The following is a 24,025-nucleotide window of genomic DNA, read 5'->3' as shown; positions in this document are numbered from 1 at the left end:
AATATACAGTATATATACAGTATATATATATTAATATATTATTATTATTATAGTAATTGGCTATAATACTGCAATATATACTGAGTTTTATAGTGAAAAGAGCAGCTTTATTGGTCAAGATTGAAGGCTCTATATTGCAGGAAATTGCATGTACAGGTTCATTAAATGAAAAAAAAATCTGCCGTGGAGGGGGTCGTGCCGGACCCCCTCCAAACCACCCCTTGCCTGTCAAAAAAATTAAAAAAATTATAATAATAAAAAACAAAACAAAAATTATGCACCCCCACTTTCAACTATAACTAGGCGGCCATACAGTATACCATATAGTATATAACAGACTGATTAATAAGTATTAGTAACGCTGATGTCTGTGTTTCCTCCCCATTTAGAACCACACACACCCTCACACTCCCACCGTGTTAATGGGAAATAGAAGTAGCAATTGCCTGTGCACCTGTCTGATGATTGATAATAAAACTCTTCAAAGAACATTCCTGCCTCACGTGTCCTGACTAGACACCCCGTGTCGTTGACTAACTTTCCTAACCACCAAGAGCTTCACTACAAGACTGCCTATTCCAGCCTAAAACCACAGGCAAAAAGGTTCGAAAGGGGGTGATGTGATGTCTCACTGGTGTCTCTCGGCCCACTAGCGAGACTGACCGTTTCCCTTCAGTTTCGGACACTCCACCCCTGTGTGACCTTTTCTCCTGCAGTACCGGCACCAGTCCACATGAGAACCAGTCTGCCTGGAGTCACGCACAGAAGTGCTGTCCACCTGCATAGGTTCAGACGAGCTGGCCACTGAAGGTTGTGGAGGAAAGGACGAAACTTCCTCCAGCGGGACACGAAAACGTTGGCCCCGCCTCTCACGCTCACAGTCTCTGATCCGGTTATCAACGCGTATGGCGGTAGTGACCAGTGTGTCAAAATTGTCTGGAGATCCCACAACCGCCAAAGCATCTTTAACCTGATTAGATAATGCGTTGGTGAACAAAGTGATGAGTGGTCCCTCAGGCCAGCCTGTAGCAGCCAGTGTCCTGAAAGCGATGGAAAACTCAGCTACACTACTGGCTTCATGGCGACCTCTTTATCGTAGAGTTCATGATCAAAAACGATCTCCATCTCATTCATGAGTCCCTGTGAGTCGTTTAAAACTGGAGCCTGAGCCCGTATGAGTGGAACAGCCTAATCGAGGGCAGGCCTAATCCAATTGATATTCAGTTTAAGACAAAAATATTTTGGACATTAGGTCCTATTTTCTGTATGTTACTTTATGTTCCGTATGTTACTTTATGTTTCTAGTGTCCTATATTATATGTTACTTTGTTTCTCGCATGTGCAGTAGTGCACCGCACAGTACAGGCCCCCAACGCACAGTACAGGCCCCTCCTATGTATGGGGCTGCGGCACTGCAGATATACCCTACTCCCTACCCCCTCCCCTCTGCCAACCCCCGGATTGCGCGACCAATAGCGTCGTTGGCAGAGTGCAGAGTGATAGCTCAGCTGACCAACCGACCGAAATACCAGTATCTACAAATAATGTAAAAAGGATTATATGCAGTTATGTACAGACAGATGTATATATATATATATAGTAAGAATAAATATATATACGGTATATACAGCATTGTTTTACATGGGAGGGGGGGGGGGGTTAGAGAATGGTAGATAATGTAAATCATATTAATTAATATTCCAAATATAGATTATTTACATCAACCTCCAGAACCAAAGTCTAGAACTGGGATCAAACTAGCCCCTTTCGTGACTCTGATGCACCGAGGGAATACACAGTCCCTTGTCCAACCATGTAAAATTCCTACAATTAAGTCTGTCTCGCTTTTCTCTATCAAAACGCTTCTCTTACAAGTATCAGAGAAATTTCAAAGGTATTCACAGTTGCACGAGAGTTTCGGACAGATAAACGCTAGGGTTTGAAAGCTCGGTGTTGCTAATAATTCTTTTTTTATAAACTGGTCAATACTGGTCAACACAGTTTTATTTCCGGCATAGGGTGCCTGATGCGCCTGCGCTGTGATCACAGCGCAGGCACATCAGGCAGCTAAAGCCATTTTGAGCAGTGTTGACCAGTTTATAAAAATTATTTAAAATGTTTATTAGCAACGCTGAGCTTTAAAACCTTAGCGTTTGTCTGTTCGAAACACTCGTGCAACTGTGAGTTCCTTTGACATTTCTCTGAGATACTTGTACGAGAATCGTTTTGATAGAGAAAAGCGAGACAGACTTAAATTGTAGGAATTTTACATGGTTGGACAAGGGACTGTGTATTCACTCGGTGCATCACAGTCACGCAGGGCCTAGGATAAAACAGGGACCAACATGTAACCAAACGAGAACTGTATACCTGCAGACCACGATAGTCAGCAGAAATAGTAGTAAATATTATTCATTGCTGAAGATTCATATACATATTAACTCACCTGTGGTTCCTTTAGTTAGTGTCTTCAGTTCACAAGGCTAGAGAGGTAACTTGTTTCTGTTCAATAACAATGTACACTACCGAGTATGGACAAGCTTAAAGGCACTGCACACCTGACACCAATCAAGCCCACACACCTGCCATGCCACATGGCAATTAACTGATGTCTGGTGATTGACAGCTCACCAGAGAAAACCCAAAATAAAGCACAGAATAAACTAAAATAAAACACACATAAACCGTGATCCATCACATAATTACCTCTAAAGCAGACTGGAAGCTGAATGGATGCAGAATGCACATTGAATAATGAATTGAATGGCAACAGTCTATATTAATAGGCGCTGTCTTACTCTGTACTGGGACTTGTGCATTGCAACAACATTATTATGTATCAACATCCATTTAGTTAGCGGTTCAATTAGGCGTGTATGAACAAATGTGTGGGCATATAGTTGTGTACAGTTAAGTATTCTTAGCTATTTCACATAGTTTGATTATTCCAGGACTATTCAAAACCACTATTATTTGCCGAGAGACAAAACCAGATCTATATTATGTAGATTGATTGATTGATTACAAAGTGCCCAACCCTCATGGGTTTATAAGACACTAAAAATACTGTTGCAGTGTTTTATTACATTGCATTATGTAAATAAGAATTACATACAGATTACAGCTCAGCCTTAACCCTTTCACTACCACACTACAGACGGTTAACCTTCTGTAGTGAAACTGTTAACCCTTTGTCCCGTGGTAGTGAAAGGGTTAACCTTCTGTATCATCGCAGTGAAAGGGTTAACCCTTTGGTAGTGTGGTAGTGAAAGGGTTAAACACAGTGTTCTGCCTCTTCTCCCAAGCTTGACAAATAAAATCTGCTACAAAAGTTCCCATCCTGAAGCACAACATCTATATAAACGGAAGACATTTTACTTAAAAGTACTTGTTGTGTAGTAAGAGACGGACAGACACGTTTGGTTCTATTGCAAAAACACACAGCTTTATTAGTCTCCACCCCCACAATCATCTCCAACGTCGTGCGTAACGTAACATAACATAATGCATATAGCCAACAGCTGCACTACATCCACAACAAAGTGCTTAGGAAGAAAGTTAGGAAGATAGTGGGTGACCCCTACAGTTTTAAAAACTTCATTCCTAATGCCATTAAGGCATTAAATTAATCTTGCAATCGTTAGACTCTGTCCTTTTATTGTATTCCCACGTTCTATGCACTTCCTCATTACAGATATAGGTATAATGTCTGCTGTCATTGTTGTTTTATTTTCCACATTGGTATCTAGGGACATCTATGGATCTCAGGGAATGTAATCACAGTGTCATAAATACTGTGTCTGTTACTAGGCTTGAGTAAATTGTGATGAAACAAGGAGAATATAAATTATGATTTTTCTTTGCATTTTTGACGGTGAATAATACCATGCTAAAAATGACCAGACATGAAACACTGATACTGAGCTCGTTCAGGACTTTCTTGAGATCATGTGTACAAAAAAGCTAAGCAAATTAATAAATGGAAGATGATTTAAACAGAAGGTTTTGTAGATACAGTACTGAATTCTGCCACCCGGACACATTATTCATTATTCATCACTGAAGGACCGCTCGGGCTAAGGAGGTTAAGAGGGCAGATTATTAGACTATTTTCACAATTCGTGCAAGGGCCAAAATATGGGTAGAGTTTATCGGTGAAGGTGCAGCCAGTGTAAGAATAAATATGAGCCCTGGCTTCCACATCATAAAAGGAGACCTGACCCTCCTCATAATCTACAAACACCCCGATCACCTGTGGTTTCTCTCTCAGGGAGAGGGAGAGGGCTTCCACTCCAGCAGCTATATATTTATCACCATCACTCAGCATTATAGTCCAGTATCCATTGTCAGGGCTCAGCACGATAAGTCCTTTCCTGTTGATGGACTCTCTGGCCACTCCTAAAACCCACTTAGGGTTCCCTTTAACCTGAACCTCATAGTAGAATCTCCCAGAGGAGAAGCTTTGCTTTCCCAGGACAATGGATGAGGGGTCAAATCTCTCTGGGTTGTCAGGAAGGTCTTTCCGTGTAACACCGCATTTTACTTCTTTCCCATCATCGGAGAGGATGAAGTTAGGATGTGCTGTGTCAGGGTCCAGAGTCACATCCACTGCATACTGCTGGATCCTCTTCAGCTTGACTTCAGGCAGCTTCTCCATCTCTTCACTGAGAGTCTCCTCCAGCCGAGCCACACTTCTCCTCATTATCTCCACACTCACATCACTGTGGACACTGACCTCAGACCAGTCCTTGGTGGGTGGAGGGGTGGAGAGAGATGGGAAGCTGTGGAGGAGGTGGAGGTGGTCTTCAGTGTGTGAGAGCTGCTCCAGCTCAGTGCTTCTCTTCTTTAGCTCAGTGATTTCCTGCTCCAGCTCCTTGATGAAGCCTTCAGCCTGTTTCTCTGCTGCTTTCTGCCTCCCCTCAATCACCTCAATGAGCTCAGCCTGACTTCTCTCAACGGAGGCCACCAGAGCAGTGAAGACCTCGACACTGTCTGCTATCTCTCTCTTTGCCTCGTTCTTGCTGAGGTCTACCGAGTGTTTGATCTGTTGGATCTTCTGCACACGCTCCTGGATCATCTGATGAACATCTGCCTCTTGTGTCCTCATCTCATTCTTCCTCTCGCTGTATTCTTTCTCTAGAGGGACAGTGTTGTGGGTTTTGTGGTCTGTCTCAGTGCAGAACTGACACACACAGGCCTGGTCAGTCCTACAGAACAGCTCCAGCGGTCTCTCGTGCTTCTTACACATCCTGTCCTCCAGGTTCTCCACAGGGTTGATCAGCTTGTGTTTCTTCAAGGCTGCAACTCTCTGATGAGGCTCCAGGTGGATCTCACAGTAAGAAGTCTGACACACCAGGCAGGACTTCATGGCCTTGATCTTCTTCCCAGTGCAGAAGTCACAGGTCACCTCTCCTGGTCTGGCAGGTTGCTGGTCTGGGCTGCTCTCTTGAACGGTCTTCCTGAACTGAGGTGCCATCTCTGATAGGACAATATTGACAAAGATATCTGGTCTCTTATCAAAAGTATGTTTACACATTGGACACTGGTATAGTTCAATGTTATCCCAGTACTTGGTGATGCAGGTCTTGCAGAAGGTGTGTCCACAAGGGATGGAGACCGGCTCGGTGAAGACATCCAGACAGATGGAGCACAGGAACTGTTCTTCAGAAAAGAGATAGCTGGATGAGGCCATGTCTGTTAAATAATAAATACATTTCTTCATTAATTTTCAATTTATAGTAACTGTAAATTCAACATAATTAAATCTTCATTTAAAATGTCATACATTTGATAGTTAACCATTATCATCTTTTAAATAGACTAGATATAGCGTTGGATTTGCAGTTGGTTTCATAGCTACAGTACAGTATTTGTCTGAGAGACTAGTATGTGAAAACTGGGAAAGCCCAATCAGAATTCTTACCCATTACAAAAGTCCTTCAGGGATAAAAAAAAAAGAAAAAAAATAAAAATCTAACCCTAACCTTACTGTCATGCACTTGTCCTAATAAACTAACCTACACTGTAGCACTCAACACTTTGATACACAGCTGATAGAGTTGTACCCTTCCTGATGACTTGTCATACAGAACTTGTAAGTCGCTTTGGATAATAAGCTTGTGCAAACAAAACTACATTTACATTTACATTTAGTCATTTAGCTGACGCTTTTATCCAAAGCGACTTACAAGTTCTGTACGACAAGACAGCAAGAAGGGTACAACTCTATCAGCTGAGTAACAATGTTCATCAAGTGTTGCGTGTTACAGTGTAGGTTAGTTTATTAGGACAAGTGCATGACAGTAAGGTTAGTCAGGGTTAGATTTTTTTATTTTTTTTTTCATTTCAGATAATGGTTGAAGAAGTGAGTCTTTAGTCGACGGCGAAAGATTGGACGGGATTCGGCTGTCCTAACTGGGATGGGTAGTTCATTCCACCATTGTGGGGCAAGGACTGAGAATAGGCGGCTTCTCTTTGATGACCCTCCGGGAGCTTGGATAGGAGTAGGTCTGAGGCGGCCAGAAGATGCAGAGCGTAGGGGTCTTGAGGGTGTGTAGTTAGAGACCATTGACCGGAGGTAGGCGGGAGCGGTTCCCTTTGCTGCACGGTATGCTAGGTCGAGGGCCTTGAAGCGGATACGTGCAGCAATGGGGAGCCAGTGCAGGTCCCTAAGAAGTGGGGTGACATGGGCCGACTTCGGTAGGTTTGATATCAGGCGGGCCGCTGCGTTTTGAATGAGTTGAAGAGGCTTGGTGGCAGTGGCCGGGAGGCCAGCTAGCAGTGCGTTGCAGTAGTCGAGGCGGGAGATGACTGTTGATTGGATGAGGAGTTGGGTGGCTTCTTTTGTCAGGAAGGGGCGTATCCTTCTGACGTTGCTCAGGAGGAATCTGCAGGTTCTGGTTGTCGCTGCGATGTGAGCAGAGAAGTTCAACTGGTCGTCAAGGACAACACCAAGGTTCTTGGCGGTCGGGGACGCGGTCACAGCTGCATTCTCGACTGTGATGGAGAGGTCGGTCAGGGGGGAGGATTTGGCCGGCAGGTGGAGCAATTCTGTTTTGCTTAGGTTCAGTTTGAGGTGGTTGGTCGTCATCCAGGCGGAGATGTCGGACAGACAGACCGAGATCCGCTCAGAGACGTGGATATCTGATGGAGGGAAGGAGAGGAAGAGTTGAGTATCATCGGCATAACAATGATATGAGAAGCCATGAGACGTGATAATGTTACCCAGTGATTTAGTGTAGAGGGAGAAGAGAAGGGGTCCTAGGACCGAGCCCTGGGGGACACCCGTCCGGAGGGGGAGTGGCCGACAGAGTCCCTCTCCATGACACTTGGTAGGAGCGGTCGTTGAGGTATGATGTCAGCCATGTCAGCGCAGATCCAGCCACTCCCATTCCTGCGAGGGCCGCGAGGAGGATCTGATGGTTGACTGTGTCGAAGGCTGCAGATAGATCTAGGAGAATCAGGACAGAGGAGAGGCCTTTCGCTTTTGCTAAGTGAAGTGCCTCTGTGACCGCAATGAGGGCCGTTTCTGTGGAGTGGCCAGTCCGGAAGCCAGACTGATTGGGGTCTAGGAGGTCATTCTGTAAGAGATAAGCAGTAAGTTGGTTGGATACAGCACGTTCAAGTGTTTTAGAAAGAAAGGAGAGAAGAGAGACAGGACGATAGTTGGCTATGACGGTGGGGTTCAGGGTTGGTTTTTTTTTATTTTAATAATGTTCTCTAGGGGCTAGAGATATTGTTTACAATGATTTCCATATATCGTATATGAATGGGTTTGTCATCGAACAAGTTACAGAACACAAATATCATGGCATCTGGCTTGATGATAATTCTTGTACAGGAATAGAACCAGCTTCTCTATGATTAGCAGAACGAGGGTAGTCTATCTATCTTGGATTATGGAGACGTGGTTTATAGAAATGCTGCCCCTTCCACTCTGAATGAAACCAGCACATTAAATGCACATTCAAATTTGTAGATATGGTTTACATAAAAACCTTGGAGATCATTTTTCGTGCTAAGAGTAAGAACCTACCAGCTTGTATTCAATGTCTCTTTCAACCAAGAGAAGGAAAGTATAATTTAAGAGGGTTGTGTATTCTTAAAACATATAAAAGGGTAAGAACTAATGTAAAAGCTAGATGTGTTTCAATTTTGGGAGTTAAATTGTGGAATAGTCTTAGTGACGGGTTGAAGTTGTGTACCTCTCAGGGGAGATTTAAAAAGGCCCTGAAGGATAAAATAATTCAGGAGTACAGTTGAGTAAAACATCAAACATTTATTTTCTCTTTTCTTTTTTCTCTTAAAGAATTTTCTTTTATCTTGCAGCAAATTTTCTCTTATATATTGTTTTTAAGAATTGTAAAGGATAGGCAAAAATAAGCATGTGCTTCAGCCTATTCCTTTTTTCTGTTATTGAGTTTGGATTTTGTGTGTGAGCTTACTTTAAATAATGTACATTATTTTGTGATTTTTTCTTTTTTTTCTTTTCCTTTTGAAAGTCCACACAAGTGTGTTTTTGATATTATCTGTAAACAAAGACCTATAAAACTATTCATCATCATCATCATCAAACCTCAAGGCACAGTCCTTCATTCTGCTCTCAGATTTATTAGATTAGATTCGTATATATATATATATATATGTTATTATACATTATTACACAGTCCCTTGTCCGACTCCCACCATGTAAAATTCCTACAATTAAGTCTGTCTCACTTTTCTCTATCAAAACGCTTCTCTACAAGTATCTCACTCGGTGCATCACAGTCACGAAAGGGCCTCGGATCAAACAGGGACCAACATGTAACCAAACGAGAATTTAGCCCCTTTCGTGACTTTCGGTTTGCAAGCCTGGGGCTTTTGTGACCGCGCTTTCGCATGGGGATCATCCAGGAAAACAACAACCAAGCGTGATCGCAGGGCTCGGGGTGTGTCAAAAATATATCAGATCTGAGTTTCAAAAATACCCAGCGTACAATATGGGTTTAACACAGCTTCACGATGGGGTCTGGAAGCTCGGAGTTGCTAATAAACAGTTTAAAACATTGTTACTCGACGAGTGAACAATTTAGTGAACGCGGCATTAGCTGCCTGGTGCGCATGCGCTGTGACACCAACGGCGGAGATGGACGTTCGGTCTGTAAATACCACTCGTCGAGTAACAATGTTTTAAACTGTTTATTAGCAACTACGAGCTTCCAGACCCCATCGTGAAGCTGTGTTAAACCCATATTGTACGCTGGGTATCTTTGAAATTCAGATCTGATATATTTTTGACACACCCCGAGCCCTGCGATCACGCTTGGTTGTTGTTTTCCTGGATGATCCCGATGCGAAAGCGAGTGACTGCGGTCACAAAAGCCCCAGGTTTGCAAACCGAAAGTCACGAAAGGGGCTAACGAGAACTGTACCTGCAGACCACGATAGTCAGCAGAAAGCCACTGGCACTGCTGAATATTATTCATTGCTGAAGATTCATATACATATTAACCCACCTGCGGTTCCTTTAGTGTCTTCAGTTCACAAGTCTAGAGAGGTAACTTGTTTCTGTTCAATAACAATGTAGACTAACTTACTTTCACTTAGTAAACAATGAAACCTAGAAGGCTCCTCCCTCTTTTGGTGACGTGGAACTTAACCCTTCACATGAACCTCTTCTCCCATTTCCTGCTCTAAACCAACAAATTATCAAAGGATGACACATTCTCTCTCTCTCTCTCTCTCTCTCTCACACACACACACACAAACTTTATCTTCACTTTATTTCACATACTGTACTTTATTTGCCACAAATACTTCATTTGGATGTGAAAAATATTATTATATCCCAGAATGAGGGATATTATGGATTCACCCTAATCGTGTCTGCAGATCATATGAAATGGACAAGCATCCGAACACAGTCAACCAAGCCTACTTAAAGGCACTGCACACCTGACACCAATCAAGCCCACACACCTGCCATGCCGCATGGCAATTAACTGGTGTCTGGTGATTGACAGCTCACCAGAGAAAACCCAAAATAAAGCACACTAGAATAAACTAAAACCCACATAAACCGTGATCCATCACATAAACACCTCTGAAGCAGGCTGGAAGCTGAATGGATGCAGAATGCACATTGAATAATGAATTGAATGGCAACCGTCCATATTAATAAGCGCTGTCATACTCTGTACTGGGACTTGTGCATTGCAACAACATTATTATGTATCAACATCCATTTAGTTAGCTGTTCAATTAGGCGCGTATGAACAAATGTGTGGGCATATAGTCGTGTACAGTTAAGTATTCTTAGCTATTTCACATAGTTTGATTATTCCAGGACAACTATTATTTGCTGAGAGACAAAACCAGATCTATATTATGTAGATTGATTGATTACAAAGTGCCCAACCCTCATGGGTTAATAAGACACTAAAAATACTGTTGCAGTGTTTTATTACATTGCATTATGTAAATAAGAATTACATAAATACAGATTACAGCTCAGCCTTAACCCTTTCACTACCACACTACAGACGGTTAACCTTCTGTAGTGAAACTGTTAACCCTTTGTCCCGTGGTAGTGAAAGGGTTAACCTTCTGTATTGTCGCAGTGAAAGGGTTAACCCTTTGGTAGTGTGGTAGTGAAAGGGTTAAACAGTTTTCTGCCTCTTCTCCCAAGCTTGACAAATAAAATCTGCTACAAAAGAAGTTCCCATCCTGAAGCACAACATCTACTGTATATAAAAGGACATTTGACTGAAAAGTACTTGTTGTGTAGTAAGAGACGGACAGACACGTTTGGTTCTATTGCAAAAACCCACTGAGCTTTATTAGTCCCACCCCCACAATCATCTCCAACGTTGTGCGTAATATAACATAACATAATGCATATAGCCAACAGCTGAACTACAGTAAATCCAAAACAAAGTGCTTAGGAAGAAAGTTAGGAAGATAGTGGGTGACCCCTCTCACCCACTCTATGGGGAGTTTGAGCTGTTGCCATCTGGTAGTCGTTACAGTTTTAAAAACCCCTTCATTCCTAATGCCATTAAGGCATTAAATGAATCTTGCACTAGTTAGACTCGGTCCTTGTTGATTTATTGTATTCCCACGTTCTCTGCACTTCAACATTACAGATGTATCGTTTTATTTTCCACATTGGTATCTAGGGACATCTATGGATCTCAGGGAATGTAATCAGTGTCAGAAATACTGTGTATGTTACTAGGCTTGAGTAAATTGTGATGAAACAAAAGGAGAATATAAATTATGATTTTTCTTTGCATTTTTGACGGTGAATAATACCATGCTAAAAATGACCAGACATGAAACACTGATACTGAGCTCGTTCAGGACCTTCTTGAGATCACGTGCACAAAAAAGCTAAGCAAATTAATAAATGGAAGATGATTTAAACAGAAGGTTTTGTAGATACAGTACTGAATTCTGCCACCCGGACACATTATTCATTTGCGGTCCACTGACGGACCGCTCGGGCTAAAGAGGTTAAGAGGGCAGATTATTAGACTATTTTCAAAGGCAGAATTCTCGCAAGGGCCAAAAACTGGGTAGAGTTTATCGGTGAAGGTCCAGTCAGTGTAAGAATAGATATGAGCCCTGGGCCCTCATTTATCAAATTTTCTTAGAAAGTATTCTATTTTCATACGTAAGCACAGAATTTAGAATGTGTGCACGCACAAAAATATTGGGATTTATCAACCGTGCGTACACAGGTCCTACGCTCCTCCGTGTTGATAAATACCTCTTTGTTCTACCGTCCAGGCACGTGCACACATAGAGGCCAAGGGGTGCCTGAGCACCTGCCTTTTTGAGCCCCATCAAAAAAGTGCCCTTTTTGAAAAAAAAATATATATATATATATTTTTTTTTTTACCGTTACGCATATAGACTGCCCTTCCAACTGAAAAATGTCAGGATAGAATAAAAATATTAGGTAAAGAGAGAGAGATGCCCCATATTCCATTGCAGTTTGCACGGCCTCCTCAGCGTGCCTCTCCGCGGACCTATATTTTATGCATAGCGTGGGTGGTGATGATGATGATGATAGAAACCACTGTTGAATGCTGGTATTACACTCATTGAGGGACACGAAGAAGTCAAGTCCGATGGGATTTGGGAATCTCAAATACAAATCGGGATTGGAATAAAAAATGCATTTATATTAAACAATACAGAATATACAGCACTTCTTGGGGTCTGTAGGGTAAGCACTTATTCCCTCCCCCCTGAACATTTATGGAGATGTATGGGCCTTTTAAGTCAGTGATAAAAGTGTCTTTCAAGGATAAGTGAGCTCCTGCACTGATTATTATAGTTCAATATTCAATATTTGATCACCAAAACCCCCCCAAAAGCATAAAAAGGGGGCCCCCCGCCCGAAAAGGGCCCTTAAAAATATCGGTTCGGTTAATATATACACACAAGTTTAGTGCCCTTTTCAGCCTTTGAGCACCTGCCCCTCTAAAGTCCTGTGCACGTCCCTGCTACCGTCAATGCTCGTGCATGATTATCCATATATGGTCATGAAACCCCCCCCCCCCCATGGGATGTGAAATAATGGACTGACCCGAGCGGAACTCTGAGAAACTTCACGGGAGATTGTTCACTGAGGCGCTGCCGAACCAAGAAGACACAACGCGTGTTATGGGATAAATAAAAGGCTGACTTGTACAGTGATGTCAGATATCAACAGCTCCCTAAGACCATTGCTGCAATTCTGCCTGGACAGCTCAAAATACTAATAAAGACCGTTCGTTGACCACTGTAGGATAATAATAGTATTCAAATAGGAATAGAGTCAAATGACTTGCTCACTCAGAGGGTCCAGATAATAAGGTTTATTAACCAGATCAAATCAAATCAATACAACAATAGAGAGTATGGCTGGAGATCTTACCTAGAACAGACCAGCTCCGTCAGTCAGGTAAAAAGATCCCTTTCCCCAGTTGGGGGAGCAGTTAAGTAACCGGTGAACAATGGGGGGAGTGGGGGAAGGGGAGGGGAGGAAGGGGGCGTCATACATATAATTATTCCACAGTTGGGTCCTTTTCTCTTTTATAATGTGGCTGGGACAAGTATTCTCAGATGTATGACTGGAATAGGTAAGGTCAGCATAACATGAGATAATAAATGAGATAAAATAGTAAAATTATAAACTTGTTGTGACCTATTTCGGTCATAGGGTCAATAAATGAAAAGAAATATAAAATAGTAAACACATGAGATACACAATTTAAAGGAATGAATAAATGAGATAATTTGGTGAAATATAAAATAAACAATTAAAGGAATGAAAGTAAATATAAAATGAATTAAAGTAAATATAAAATGAATTAAATATAAAATAAACAAAGTAAATATAAAATGAATGTAATATAAAATACACAATTAAAGATAAAATTAGTTATTATTTGAATGTCAGTATTTATACAGTGTGGGTTAAGATCTATGTGTATTTTTAGGGTTGTGAATATCGCCCCTTTTACTTTTTACTTGATGGCACCACCTTTTACTTTAGTAAGCATTTAAAGGTTGGCAAACAGATTACTTGATGGCACCACCTTTTACTTTAGTATACACTGTCATCTGGCTATGACCATCAGGTCAATGGTAAAATATAAAAGCATTTAAAGGTTGGCAAACAGATATAAACGTGAATGAAAGAAATGAAAAGAAATATAAAATGAATTAAAATAGTAAACAATGAGATAAAAACGGTAAAAACATGAATGGAATAGGACTTAATGCAAATATGACCATCAGCTCAGTGAATGACACAATTTACAGGAATGTTAAAGAGAAATATAAAATGAATTAAAATAGTAAACAATGAGATAAAAACGGTAAAAACATGAATGGAATAGGACTTAATGCAAATATGACCATCAGCTCAGTGAATGACACAATTTACAGGAATGTTAAAGAGAAATATAAAATGAATTAAAATAGTAAACAATGAGATAAAACGGTAAAATATACATCATTTAAAGGTTGGATAAAGAAATGAAAAGAAATATAAAATGAATTAAAATAGTAAACAATGAGATAAAACGGTAAAAACATGAATGGAATAGGACTTAATGCAAATATGACCATCAGCTCAGTGAATGACACAATTTACAGGAATGTTAAAGAGAAATATAAAATGAATTAAAATAGTTGGCTTAGAGGTTCTGCATTGTGGATTCTAGTGCGTATCTGTGGAAGTATGGTGCAAGGGGGTTGGTGGGTTCGTTTTGCGTTTCTTCTCTCATGGTCGTGGCGATCATCATGGTTATCGGGGGGGGTTGGCTTGTGCAGAGTACTTTTGTGATGTATCCAACTCCGAATTTTATAGTATGCACACACACTACTAGGATAACAAATATTATTATTGCATACATAATGTACCGAACTACCACTGCTCCTATTGTACCAAGTTTCTCGGTCATCCAATCGGTCATGGTATACGTTGGCGGGATGTGTGCGGCTCTGGAGATGTTGTGCAGGTGTTCAATGATGCTTGGTATAGTCATGTTGTCGTTTGCAGGTATGTAGACACAGCATTCTTGACCGATTAGTTTACATGTTCCTCCAGTACTAGATAGCAGGAAGTCCAGTGCTGCTCTGTTCTGCAATGTCATCAATCTGATTGATGTCATTTCGTTGCTGACGAGTGACAGTCCTTCAGCATCTGTGTTGGCTAAGTCTTCTATCAGTGTGGATAGGTCTGCGATTTGATCTAGGGCTGACATCACACCATAGGAGGGGATTAGTGCTCTGAAAAAGTTGCATGTCTTGCAGGCCCGGTCATGTGTGTGGAAGTGATTTGCGTGGCGTGTCTTTCTAGTCAGTGGGTGTTGTGGTAGGGTCAGTGTCACTCTCATGGCTGGCACTAAATATCCTAATGCACATGTGCCTTTCCATCCGGGTGGAAGGGACGGGTAAGCTTGTGCGCCACATATCCAGTAGGTCCCAGGCGGTGCTGGTGTTGTCGTTCGTTGGGTGGTGGGGGTTTCTTTGGTTGTGGGTTTCAGTGGTGTCTTTACAGGGTGGATGTTGTCCCAGGGTGGTGTCAATCTTTGTTGGCGGATGGGGTAGATATTGTCTCTGGTCCGGGGGGATATCGTTCTTCGTTTGCGGGTCGCCTGGGGCACTTCACAATGTTCCAACACCCCGACATTCTTTCCCCAACCCTTTTGAGATACACATTCTGTAAACTTCACTGGGGTAATAGAAACTGGTATTCCATTTGTATCATGACTTTGTCGAATCTTCATGTTTGATTTTGTGCAGCTTTCAGCTGTCCCTGTGGACTTGTTTAGAGAGGCTTTGTGGCATTCTGTTAGTGGGAGGCCCATTAACGGAAAACCATCTTCGGTAGAATGGGGTATTAAGCCGCATACATAGCAATTTGATTGGTTAGCAAAATGTGCGACTGCTTGGCTTAACTTTAAATATAGGTTGTTGCGGTGACTGTTAACATATCTTTTGGTGCGTTCAACTGCTTTCCCCTTACCGCCCTTAAACCCATTGATCCATGATTGAGGTTCGTCCAGTGTCGCCCACACAATGCATCCCGCTATGCCACATGCAATGATTAAGCAGTTCCAGTTGGTGGTCATTTTTCCTATTGTTATTGGTCTCATGGTAGATTTGCCCTTTTGCAGTGGGATGCGTGGATCCAGGATGCTTTTCCGTCGCACTTTACTGCCGTGTCCGTTACTAGCAGCACCTGAAATGGACCAGACCATCTGGGGTTTAGTTTACTTTTTCTTTTGAACACCATTATATATACATAGTCACCTGGGTTCAATCCATGACATGGTGTTGTTGGTGGTTGTGGTTGTGCCTGCCTCACTAAGGGGTGGAGCCTTTTCATCTGGGCACACAAAGCTTTGTAATAGTTAATAGCAATTTCGTCTGCTAGCAATAACTGGACTTGTGATAACGGGGGAAGCATTGTGGTTGGTGTCGACATTGGACGTCCAAATAATATCTCGTGAGGTGACAATCCTGTTCCTCTGTTTGGCATTGATCTCATTTGCATTAATACTAAGGGGAGGGCGTCGGGCCATTTAAGGCCTGTCTCTGTACATGTCTTAGCTAGACGGTTCTTGATGGTTGAGTTTTGTCTTTCTACCGCACCTGCACTTTCAGGGTGGTAGGGTGTGTGCAGGTGTATTTTCATGCCTAATGCGGTAGATAAGTTGTTTATCAGTTGTGCCGTAAAGTGCGTACCTCTGTCTGAATTTATGGAGTGTGGACACCCGAATCTTGGAATTATTTCTCTGACTAATACCTTAGCTACTGCTTGAGCGTCGTTGCGTCTGCATGGGAAGACTTCGACCCATTTAGAGAACATATCTACTAAGACTAGCGCGTACTGGTATCCCATGCTTTTTTCTAATTGGATGAAATCCATTTGGATGTTAACAAATGGTCCCCACGGTGGTGGGTGGGCGCCACGTCTAGTCTTTATAGCTTTACCTATATTGTGTTGATTGCATACAACACATCTTGAGCAGTATTGGTGAGCTAAACTGGTGATACCTGGCGCGTGCCACTGTGAAGTGATACTGCCCACCATTGCGAATTTTGACACGTGGCTAAGTCCATGTGCTAATCTTACTAACAGGGGGAGGAGTTGTTTTGGAGCTACAACTCTACCGTCAGCATGTTTCCACATGCCGTCTGGCATTTTGGAACAACCTGCTGACGTCCATACTGGCCACTCAGATGTCGCCTCTGCCTGTAATGAAACGACATGATCAAAAGTGGGAGTATTATCATTGGCGATTGTGATAGCCATTTGTTTTACCAACAGGGAGGGGACGGTCGCTGCCCTTTTGGCACAGTGATCCGCTCTGGCGTTTCCCTTTGCAACCAGAGAAGGAGAAGAAGAATGTGCAACACATTTTACAACAGCCAATAGCTTAGGAAGTAAACACGCCTCTAGTAGGTTAGTGACTAATACAGCATGTTTGATGGGAATGCCTGATGTCTTAATGAACCCTCTGTGTTTCCATATTAATCCCACATTGTGCACTACATTGAACGCATAACTCGAGTCGGTGAAAATTGTAGCAGACTTACCCCTGGCCAACACGCACGCTCTCGTCAAAGCGAAGATCTCCGCTGCCTGTGCTGAACAATTATTAGGTAGTTTTGCACTTTCAATCATCACATGGTCATCAACAACAGCGTATCCAGCATTCAAATCACATCCATTAGTGTGTCTTGACGCGCTACCGTCAACATAATATACTAGATCACTGTTAACTAGTGGTGTTTGTTGTAAGTCGGCTCTGGGTGAAGTGACAGCTGAGATTGTATCAATACAGTTATGTGACATTTCGTTATCCTCATATAGGGGAACAAAATTTGCTGGGTTTATTGGCGGTGCACGTTTTATGGTCAAGTTTGGGTTTGCCAATAGAATCGCTGTGTATGTAGTGTGTCTGGATGCTGATAAGTGTTGTGTAGCTGCGTTTTGTAAAATAATACACACAGAATGTGGGACGTAGACTGTTACTGGATGTTCTAGAGTAATGTTGGCGCTTCTCGATACGCAGAACGCGGCTGCAGCAACTGACCGTAGACACGGAGCATACCCCAAGGCTACACTATCAAGTCTTTGTGAATAGTATGCTATTGGTCTCATCTTGTCGCAATTTCTCTGGGCTAGGATCCCTGTCGCGTAGCCTTCTCTTTCTGCGGCAAAAAGTGAGAATTCCATACTGTAGTCTGGCATGCCAAGGCCGGGCGCTGTGGTTAAAGCTTCTTTCATTGCTTGGAACGCAAGTTGTAGTGTCGGAGTCCATGCGATCTGTTTGGGTTGGTCAGATAACGTTAGTGCACGAAGAGGCTGGTCTAATGCGGCATAGTTGAACACGTGTTGGCGACAAAAATTAGCTGCTCCCAAAAATGATAGCATTTCTGTCTTTGATTTTGGATTGGGGCAGTTTTGCAGAGCTTGTACTCGGGTGTGGGATATTACCCGTTTCGAACCGTCGAGTGTGTGTCCCAGGTATTTTACTCTGGTTTTGCAAAACTGTAGTTTTGGCAATGACGCTTTGTGTCCTTTGTTTGCAAGGGCAGTCAATAGTATGACAGAGTCTGTGTGGCATGCTGTTTCACTTGGGGATGACAACAATAGGTCATCTATGAACATTAACAGTGTACTTCCGCCGGGGAACTGTATATCTTTTAGGTCGTGGTGCAAAGCTTGACTATACAATGTTCCTGATTCTGTGTATCCTTGTGGTGCTCTCGTCCACGTCAGTTGTTTACCATTAAATTCGAAAGCGAAAAGATATTGTGAGTCGGCATGGATTGGGAAACTAAAATATGCACTGGATAAATCCACTACTGTGTAATGTGTTGTTGTTATGGGAATTAATGCCATTACTGTAGATGAATCAGAAACCAATGGGGTGATGGGGATCACGCATTGATTTATGGCTCTCAAGTCTTGTATAAATCGCCAATCACGTTTGTTAGCCTTTATAATGGGACAAATTGGTGTGTTGCAAGGACTTTCGCAGTGTTTTAAAATGCCTTGTGATAGCAGTGATTCTATTACTGGTGTTATTCCATCGATGGCTTCCTGTTTCAGCGGATACTGCTCAAGTTTGGGAGGGGTACAATCTGGTTTCAGTGTGACTCTGTGGGGGACTGCAGATGTCATTAGCCCGACTTCAGTGGAGTGTGATGCCCACAGTTTATGGGGTACCTTAGACAATGAAGTTTCAGGAAGGAAAACAGCGTGTGGGGGCTCTGGTATGCATATCAATGGCCCTTCAATCATGAATGGGGGTGTGGCTATTATGTATCCATCTTTCAATCTAGTTAAATTCCACCCATTTTTCATCTTAACAGTGTGGGAGGTAGCTGTTCTTTTGTCTGTCTGTAGTCTCTTCATCATGGGGGACAAGTCCTGATCTCCTTCCGCCGTGTCGAATGCGATAGCTATGTGTGGGGTATAATCAGAGTCATGAATTGCCACTCTTTGAACTTCTGATAAGATTACTGTGGCTGCAATGCCCTCGTGGGAGATGTATATTTCTGAGAATGCTGGAAACAGTGTGGTCTTACCAATGGATGATTTTACCTTTTCTATATATACTTTTGGTACGTCTGTATCCCATTTGGACGCTGTTACGTGGTGTTCGGCCAGGAACTTCATCTGTAAACACCTCGCGTTCACTCCTGTGTCGGCTTCTGTTATTTCTTTCAATGCTGTGGAAACAAACTCATTGATAGGATCATTATTTAATTTCCATCTGTATTCTATCACATTTCCCACTCGTTGTGACATCATCTGTTGTATTTCAATTCTTTCTCCCTTCTCTGGTAGCTGTAAAAAGACTCCATCTTGTGAGCAGTAAATGTTAGCGTTCATTTTACAAAGCAAATCTCGACCACAAAGGTTAACTGCTGCTTTAGATGTTAATAACAAAGAGTGTTCAGTTGAAAAAGAATCGCTAGTTGATTCTATTTTAACTGGTATAGACAAAGGGATTGTCTGTGGGACACCGCTTATCCCGACTGTTAATACAGACTGTCCAGACAAGGGTAATGCCATTGTGCTCTCATCAATTGATGATTGTGTGGCCCCGGTGTCTATCATGAAAGTAACTTCTTTGTTATTTATCATTAAGTTAATTTTGGGTTCCTCTTCGGGATTTGCTGTTAATATTTGCATAACATTCTCCAGACAGATCTTTTTTTCCTGTTGGCACCTCTATGCGACATTCGTCGCCTCGTCTTCTTTGAACGGATCCGCCATAGTGTAATCTGCATATGGTGGGGCGCTAGGATGGGGTTTGTGGGGCCTGCGTGAGTCTCTTTGCATATATTCCCCTTTGTTCCCATTGTTTCTATTCTCCTTTGGACAATAGAACGCCACATGACCCTTTTGTTGGCAAATATGACATGTTACATGGGGACACTCCTGTATTCGGTGTCCTGGTTGATTGCAGTGGTAACATGTTTGTACCCCGTTCCTCTGTGGAGGCCCGTTTCGCGTGTTCCCACCCCCACCCCTTTGGTTGTTTCCCTGGGGGTAATAATTTCTAGCTGGATAGCAGTGTATTGTTTCCTCTTTTACCACCTCTGGTCGAGATACAAAGACTCCGATGTCTTTGATGACACGTTTCTTGTCGTGATGCTGTCGTTCTATATTGATGGCTGCGTTCTTAACGTTTGTAATAGGAGAGCTCTCCCAATCTAACTGGACGGCTTTCAAATGTTTTCCAACGTGTGGTAAGAGGCCATTAACGAAATAGGATACCTGGATTGCGAGTCCCTCGTCTGCCGTTAATCCGCTGTTCGCGGCCCAAGCCGCTTTGAATTTACTGTAAAACGCATCGACTGTTTCAAACTCGTTTTGAACGCAAGCTGTGATATTTGACATGCATGCATTTCGCCTTGCCAAACCTTGTACCGCGGCTGTTATCGCAGTAATACACTGTTCTCTAGTGTTGTTTTCACTCCAGGCATCACTGCTTGGAATAGCCATTTGCGTTGAGACGCTGTGATATTTATTTCCTAGACATCCCAACATTAGCTGTTTCATGTCCCTAGGGGTCGGGCTATAGCAATGGCATATTAAATCCAATTGTTCGATAAAACCCATTGGGTCTCTGTCGGGTTTGGGAAATTGTTCAACGAGTCCTTTTAATTCTGTCGGTGACCATGGTCGGTAAACTGTAGCGTTTACATTTTCGCCTAGTGGGACAATCCTCATAGGATATGTGCTGGTCGGTTTCTCGGATCTAGTGACCATTTGTGATGGTTCCGGAGGTGTTTTAACCTTTTCTATTTTATCCGCTGGTGGTGACGGTGGTTGCACTGTTGGTGAACTAGCAGGTCTATTGTTCCTTGATGGTCCTGCTTCTACATTTTCTCTTTCGTCTGGGTTCCTATCTAAAACCACATGTGCGTCTCTGTTAAACGTCACTCTTGTGGATATGTCATCGTCTGAATCGTCTTCTACCACGCTTGCGGTCAGGCTTGGATATAGGCCTTTAACATTTTTGATATTGGGCCTTGTGTTACTTTCTCTGTCTTTTCCGTTGTCAAGCGTTTTAGTTTGAGACTGCGTTATAATACTTTTTTCCGCCTCTTCTTTTAAACGTGTCATATTTCTCAAATCAATTTCACATTGCCACAAAACCAATGCATGTTCGATACGACTTTGTTTTCTCACGGTAAACGATCTGGCACGTTCACGGAAACTTTCGCGTACGCCTCTAAGTTTCCCGTTATGAAAACACCCTAGGACTGGCCAGTTGTTTTTTGTCCATTTTGACCACAATCCCAAATATTTTACAGCTATAGGTCCATATTTTGTTAGCATGAAGTCGCACGGAGAGTTGCCGGTAACGTCATTTTTGCTTAGTGAACGCCCCATGATACCAGCTATATGCCCCGCGTTGCCCTCGATGTAACGTCCCTGATATGATCAGACTGGTAAACAGTGAGGAGGAAAGAGAGAGAGAGAGAAATAGACTGACAGAGATAGACAGACAAAAAAACTAGAACATATGCCCTATTTTTAGTTATAACTAAATAATTGTATATAAGGTGGAGACCAGACACTCAATCTTATATATTTGGTATCTTAATTATAACTTATTTTATATACTTGGTATCTTAATTATAGCTTATTAACTGTAGCAATCTATATTGTTCTAGAGAACCAATTTAGGTATTCATTCAAGTCAAAGTTAATTTTTCAGGTCTGATTCTAAGATATATGTATTTCAGTTGTATACTGCTATACCTAATTTAGATGTTGAATCCTTATACATATTATTCCAATTACTTTATGTATCGTTATCACTATGTAATTTATAGCGCCGTTATCATTACCTATCGTGAAACCGGAAGTGGAACCAAAACTACAATTCCCAACCGGAAATCACTACCGGAAATCACTTTCCTGGCTTCCTTGTATAACGTATAACGTTAACTCAATGCTTTGCGATATCAGCCGGTTCGTTCTTAACTCAATAAACACCTCAGCGGGTTATAATACTGTGCACACACAAACAAGACTCAAACAGACAAACAACGAAAATACATAAAAGTTAACGTGTGTATATACCTGGTCTGTATTGGATCGCTGTTCGTTTAATCGCCCAGCACCCTGCTGCGATAAGGCATTTATACCCTTGATATACCTATACACCGTTATTAAAGCATAACGACCGAATCCTGAACTTCGAAATTTAATAGCGATATATTAGATTATATATACCTTTTAATCATAGTCTCGGTCCCTTCAACCAGCGATTAATGTCCCGTTAAATGTACATTTACGTACTGTCGAGGCACCGCTAGTTTCCTTCCCGCTCTCTGTATGATTAATTGATTAATTTAATCCAAATATATCGTTTTCAGGAATGGAAGAGTGAGCTTAGTTTAAGGTTGTATCTATGAATATATATCGTTACTCTGTTAAATCTAATTAGATTATAACAGCTTCTCGGTCCTAGCGTCCCGCCTCTTTGCCACAAGAATCATAGAATAGTTTCTAAGAGAGTCGCGTTTTCCAATGATATCACTCTAATAAGCTCACGTATCTTCCTTTGTTGACAACCTTTGTGTGCCTTAGCTTTTGGTCGGCTCCGACTCGACTCAGGAATAGCACTTCAACCTATAGCAAATCCTACCAGAACCTCCTGATATAGGACCGGAGTACACGCGTTTCCCCCGTAACGAATCCCAATACAGCCCAGATATTCAACACACTTTATTCTATTGTCCAGCCATAGTCTCGAATATTAAAACACACAGTAAATGCTCACCTTGTGCAGAGAGAAGTGGGGATCACACCAATGTGTTCCAGATACCGGCCGGCCTAAACTAATCCTTTTCTCTCTACACCTGAGAACAGATCAGTCTAAATAGTATTCAAATAGGAATAGAGTCAAATGACTTGCTCACTCAGAGGGTCCAGATAATAAGGTTTATTAACCAGATCAAATCAAATCAATACAACAATAGAGAGTATGGCTGGAGATCTTACCTAGAACAGACCAGCTCCGTCAGTCAGGTAAAAAGATCCCTTTCCCCAGTTGGGGGAGCAGTTAAGTAACCGGTGAACAATGGGGGGAGTGGGGGAAGGGGAGGGGAGGAAGGGGGCGTCATACATATATTCCACACCACTGTTTGGCGTTGGTTGTGTGTCATTATAACCGTGCTGTAATATGAATGCCTTTATTAGTTGTGTTCGATTGGCTATAATATGATTTTTAGAGGCATCTATTTTGTTGTCGGTATTATTACCGACAACAAAATAGATGCCTCTAAAAATCATATCAAATCAAATCAAATTTATTTATAAGGCCCGACAACACACGTTAATGTCCCCATGGGCCGTACAGGTCTTCTTTAAACAAGTCAAGAAGAAAACATAACAATAAGTCAAGAACAGAACAAGAACACCATAAGGTCCAAACATTTTTAGATGAATGCAAAAAAAAAAAAAAATTAAAGAATGCAAGCACTCCCAGACATACCCCACGCGAAGGTAAGGAAAAACTCACTAAAACCTAACAAATATACTATTAGGTAGCCTATATGAATTACATATAATAGCAGCCATAGCCTACATTATGCAACAGTAACTTGCGCATACCAGTGTATGCGACGGACCAGTGCAGGCCCGGACTGGCCATCGGGAGCACCGGGAGTTTTCCCGGTGGCCTGGCCTGCACATATAAAAAAAAAATTATATATAAAAAGGAATTAATGTTTTTTTTTATTATAATTTTTTATTTTAATTTTTTTTGCCAGGCCATTGTTTCTAGTTGTGGCGGCGGTGCGGCGCGATCGTTTTTAGATAACCTAGATGGGTGGGGAACAACCAGGAGTTCACTGTCTGCGACAGAGTTGGAGAACTATCTGACTCTCTCTTCCTCACGACACACACACACACACAATGGAGCCGTGCTGCCACGTGTGATTAGTGGAGGCGGGACCAGGCGATACAACTGATTGACAGCGGAGGCGGCGAATGGAATGG

At 42.1% G+C, this 24,025-nt stretch overlaps 1 protein-coding gene across 1 annotated transcript in view; it reads right to left on the bottom strand.

Moving 5' to 3' along the window:
- The window catches only part of LOC311248884 (uncharacterized protein), a gene marked incomplete at both ends in the record, with an annotated part of 89,740 nt that overhangs the window by 62,984 nt on the left and 2,731 nt on the right, over nucleotides 1–24,025 (bottom strand). The window contains one exon of the mRNA XM_084338113.1: nucleotides 4,061–5,694. Coding sequence (XP_084194239.1) covers nucleotides 4,061–5,694 — 1,634 coding nt within the window. The remainder of the gene's footprint in view (nucleotides 1–4,060; nucleotides 5,695–24,025) is intronic.

This window comes from Notolepis coatsorum (genome assembly GCF_963971535.1).
Source record: "Notolepis coatsorum genome assembly, chromosome: 2".
Taxonomy (NCBI): domain Eukaryota; kingdom Metazoa; phylum Chordata; class Actinopteri; order Aulopiformes; family Paralepididae; genus Notolepis; species Notolepis coatsorum.
Note: the sequence above shows the minus strand (reverse complement) of the source record. Positions and strands in the feature narration are given on the sequence as shown.